At 40.2% G+C, this 5,282-nt stretch overlaps 1 protein-coding gene across 1 annotated transcript; it reads left to right on the forward strand.

Annotated features, from left to right (window-relative positions):
- Window positions 1–293: 293 nt before the first annotated feature.
- Window positions 294–5,059, forward strand: LOC307201614 (vomeronasal type-2 receptor 26-like; the record flags this gene model as incomplete). Its single annotated transcript, XM_079950893.1, has 4 exons — window positions 294–1,233; window positions 1,913–2,140; window positions 3,563–3,689; window positions 4,158–5,059. The coding sequence occupies exons 1-4, from the start codon at window positions 403–405 to the stop codon at window positions 5,057–5,059; spliced, it is 2,088 nt and encodes a 695-aa protein (XP_079807019.1). The 5' UTR covers window positions 294–402.
- Between the last annotated feature and the right edge of the window lie 223 nt (window positions 5,060–5,282).

Genomic DNA, 5,282 nt, shown 5'->3' on the forward strand with positions numbered 1-5,282 from the left:
CCCAGAAAAAAGCACTGGGTTTGTGACAAATACCAGCCAATCACACATACTGTCTTTTTAGGGATGGTTATTGAAAGGATGTAATGCAACAATGAAAGCATTTGCCAACAATTTATTTCTGTGACAAATCATATTGTCGACATAAGTGGAATCTTCCCATCTCCAGCCAAGGAAATCTTAGCAGCAAAATGAGAAGCCTTACCGAGATCTGAACACAGATTTCAAAAACAAACATAAGACCCATATTGAGATTAATCCCTGCTGTTAATAATTTCATTATTTGTACCCCACCCATCTGACTGGGTTGCTCCAGCCACTTTTGATCTATTCCAATCAGCATTTCCAACCATAGCATTTATTTCTCCAATCTCTCCTTAGCTCACATATGGCCCTGCTCCAATTATGAATGATAAAATCCCAGGATTTTCCTTCTACCAGATGGCCCCCCAGGAACACCACGAATTTGCAGGGATTCTCTCTTTGCTTCTGCATTTCAGATGGACATGGATCGGGCTCCTTGTGATGGATAACGACAATGGAGAAAGATTTGTGCACACTGTGCTCCCAGTGTTTATACAAAGTGGTATCTGCTTTGCCTTTCTAGAAAAAATTCCAAAAATAAGTTTTGCCAGTGACACAGAGGGTATGATTCAACATGGGGCAAAGCTGCATGATGAAATAATGAGCAGCAAAGCTAACGTAGTGCTGGTTTATGGAGAATCTTATTCAATGGTAGTTTTAAGATGGCTTCCATTTCTAAAAAACTTTGTGCCTGTGACAATGAATATACAAGGCAAGGTATGGATAACAACAGCCCAGATGGAGTTCACTTCATTTGTCCTTCAACGCAATTGGGAGTCAAGATTGTTCCATGGCACTATATCTTTTGGAATTCACTTAAATGATTTAAGAGGATTTCATCATTATGTTCAAAGCATAAATCCTTCTACCACAGATGGAGATGGTTTCCTCAGGGACTTCTGGCAACAAGCCTTTTGCTGTGGATTCCCAAATTCCATGGTTGGCAATGTGAAGGGGACTATATGCACTGGGAAAGAGAAGCTGGAGAGCCTTCCTGGGGATTTTTTTGAAATGAGCATGACTGGCCATGGCTATAGCATCTACAATGCTGTTTATGCTGTGGCCCATGCTTTGCATGTGTTGACCTCATCTAACTTCAGAGGACTGGTTCACAAAAGGAGACAGAAGGAGTGGAACCAACAATTATGGAAGGTAAGGGGTTGAAGATTCTCATCTTGCATAGCACCTTGGAATAATGTTACTTCCTCCCAACATCTGGGGTTCCTCAGTTCTGTTTGTTTCCTGGCTTTACTACTTTCTGCATGGGTGTGAGAAAGAGGAAACCAGTGTTGGATTGATAAATGTATGACATATTGAGATGCTTTCAAATTTTGGCTAAACAATGGTGGGTACCACACATATGAAAGAGGAATAAGTCAATGAGCTTATTCAAGCAGAAAATATCCATGGTGGGGGTGGGGCTGATGAATGAGCAGTCAATTGAGATGTGGCTCCAATCACAACTTGAAAGCAGTGATGGCAGCCAGAGGCATCTGCATCATTCTCTTAGCAACCTCTATTCCCCAAATGCTTCGTCAGAGCAAGTGATCCCACAACAATCTTGAGAGAGAGCAGACTGACAAAAATAACAAGCAAGCAGGATGTGTAGGATATAAAATATATTGGAAAATCCACTTCCACCCACATATGACTCAATCACCATCAACCATTGACTCTGGGCTCGGCTCACCATTAAATTAAATTTGAGGTTTAAAAGTTTCCTATGTGTGAACATCTTTTCATAGAAACAAACTTCACCATTCCTACATTAAATCTTTATCTGAAAGATAAAAATGCAGCCTTTCCTAAGCTCCTGCTTTTTTCAATCTAGCTCCACCACTTTTTGAGAAGTATCTCATTTAACAACACTGCAGGAGATGAGGTCTCCTTCAACCAGTATGGGGAGGTAATCACTGGCTTGGATATTATCAACTGGATTATTTCCTCCAACCAATCCTTTCATAGAGTGAGAGTTGGAAGGATGGACCCAAAGGCTTCTCCAGATCGTGCATTTACCCTTGATGAAGATGCCATAACATGGCACAGCTGGTTTAACCAGGTAGGGTCCAAGGGTCTTTTATTTCAAAGGAGTTCCACTATTGAATAAGCACTGATTTATTGTCCAGATTTCTAAATCTGCTTTCATTTAACAATCATACACACCCATGAAAATCTAATGTTTGATTGAAATAATATTACTGTTTATGAATTGATATAAATAGGAAACCCCACAGATTTCTGCCCAGGCTGATGTGCCAGAAAGAGTGAAGAAGTAATGTGGGTGGAAAGGAAAAATAAATTGCAAAGAGACTAGAAGGAAAAATTGAGAGAAGACAGGAGAAAGTAGAAGAGGAAACAGATGGTTTCAGGGGAGCAGCAGAAGAGGAGAAAAGAGGAGTGATAGTGAAGAAGCTTGAGCAGGAAATTTGACACACATCAGTCTTACAGGAATGGCTGTCAGGGAAAGGTTACCCAGCACACCTGGCCTCCCGACAGCAATGTTGCTGCATTACCAGTAGGGAGATAGGTAGGCACAATGCAGTGGAAGTTCAGCGCTGCACTGACAGTGGGTATGCATTGGTCCATCTGACTTTTAGACCATCTCTCTCTCTCCCTTCCACTAAATGGCAGTGGCACCACTGCCAGTACGACTGAAGTATGGCAGCCTTCACTGCCAACCACTCTTTCTGATTTTTATTGTACTTTTTATTTTTCAGTTGTTAACTACATCTGTACACTACCCATGGAACTAAATTTTGCTGCCAGTTTTTGTAATATATGCATATTTTTACCCATAGATTGGTTCTGTTCCATTTCCTCATAAATTAGTTTTTTAATGAAAAGAACACTCACAAAATACATACGTTAAGATGCATATTCAGAATATATATTAGAGGAGTGATATCCTCTTTCTCAACAAGCAGAAAAACCACTGGGAGCAAAGCAGAAAAGAGTACTGGAAATTCCTGGCTCCTCGCTAAATTTACAAAGCTATCAAGACAGGAAAGTAAGCAAAAATTTACAAACTGGGAGATCAAAATAAACATTGGTGAGGCAGCATAAAACGGAGCAGGATAGGGGAAATAAAAACTCTAATGCAGTTATCCTGAGTTATTTGAACAAAGAGCCCACCACATAAACTTTAAGGTAAGAGTTAACCTGACATTCATAAGAGCCTTCGTAAAAATGTAAATTGGTTGCAAGAAAAAAGAATGACAAGTATCATGAATATTTTTATCAAATAATATAAAAATATATAGCTATATTATGCTTGATTTTCTGCTCTGTAATGTGTGAGCTCTGCCCAAACACTTCAGTATCAGTGAAAAAGAGGTATTATTGCCAGCTTTCAATGAACAATAATATCTGCTATATCATACCAGGTATTTTCTCCCTCTACAAACAAAAAGGACCAGAATCCAAAAGATTCCCTAATAATTTTTCTCTTTATTATAATTATGCTCTTTCCTTTATGGATCAGACTCAGCCTCTTTCTGTCTGTACTGAGAGTTGCCAACCTGGATCTAGCAAGAAAGTGAAGGAAGGAGAGCCATTTTGTTGCTACGATTGTAGTCCATGCCCAGAGGGGAAGATTTCAAATATGGAAGGTAAGAAATACACATAGAGGCCTGAATCCACTCTGCATTGCTTGGACTCAGCTCCCACTGAAATAAATGCAAGACATGTAAATATGCTTAAATTAGTCTGGATCAAACTCATAACAGCTGTTAATCAGAGGAATATTCACATAACTCAATAGGTTAAACTTTTAATGCTTAGAATGTTAGTGAAAGGTTATGGAGACTTCTGTTGCTGTTTGTCTAGAGAATGGCAATCTCTACCACATTTAGCATACCTATACCACCCTAAATAGAAGATCACACCATTTTCATTGCAGCATCCCTCTCTTCACTCTGTTACTACTTTAGATACATGTAACACTTAAGCAGTTATACTCAGCCCTGTAGACATATTACAATATCAACACTGACTGTATTATTGGAATGGGCTTGTGAAAAGGGAGCAACTATGGCATGTTGTAGAAATAATGGCAATAAACATCTTTCCTTTTCCAGATATGAATGACTGTAATAAATGCTCAGATGAAAACTATCCTAGCAAGAGGCAAGATACATGTGTTCCCAAGGTTATAAGCTTCTTGTCTTATGAAGAAACCTTAGGCATTACTTTAACCTTCCTTGCTCTTTGCTTTGCTTTGATCACAGCACTGGTGCTGGGAATATTTCTAAAGAACCACAATACTCCCATCATCAAAGCCAGTAACCGAAACCTCACCTACACTCTCCTCGTCTCCCTACAGCTCTGCTTCCTTTCCTCTTTATTGTTCATTGGCCAACCTGAGACCGTGACATGTCTCCTCCGACAAACTGCTTTTGGCATCATCTTCTCAGTGGCAGTTTCTTGTGTGCTGGCAAAGACCATCACTGTGGTTCTGGCTTTCATGGCCACCAAACCAGGTTCCAGGATGAGGAAGTGGGTGGGGAAAAGGCTGGCCTCCTCCATTGTTCTTTCCTGCTCCCTGACTCAAACTTTCATATGTACTGTGTGGCTGGCAACCTCTCCTCCATTCCCAGATCTTGACATGCATTCACTGGCTGAAGAAATTATACTAGAATGTAACGAAGGCTCTGTGACAATGTTTTACTCTACCCTTGGCTATATGGGCTTCCTGGCAGCTGTGAGTTTCACAGTGGCTTTTCTTGCCAGGAAGTTACCTGACAGTTTCAATGAAGCCAAGTTTATAACTTTTAGCATGTTGGTCTTTTGTAGTGTTTGGTTGTCCTTTATTCCCTCCTACCTGAGCACCAAGGGGAAATACATGGTGGCTGTGGAGGTCTTCTCTATCTTAGCCTCCAGCTCTGGTCTGCTGTGTTGCATCTTTGCCCCCAAATGCTACATTATTCTGTTGCAGCCTCAACTGAACAACAGGGAACAACTAATAAGAAGAAAAGAATGAAGTTTTTATTGTGAGTTATTTGTTATGTTATATTAGTATATGTTTATCTTAGTTTTCTGTAGTGTTTATCTTTTTTCCAATTTACTTGAGCACGAAAGAGAAATATATGGTAACTGTGGAGATCTTCTGTATTTCAGCCTCCAGTGTGGGGGTGTAAGGTTGCATTCCCCCCACCCCCCACCCCCAATACCCGGTTCCTTTTTTCAAGCAAGCATGTGTATTC

The sequence above is a fragment of the Podarcis cretensis genome (genome assembly GCF_951804945.1).
Source record: "Podarcis cretensis genome assembly, chromosome: 13".
NCBI lineage: Eukaryota > Metazoa > Chordata > Lepidosauria > Squamata > Lacertidae > Podarcis > Podarcis cretensis.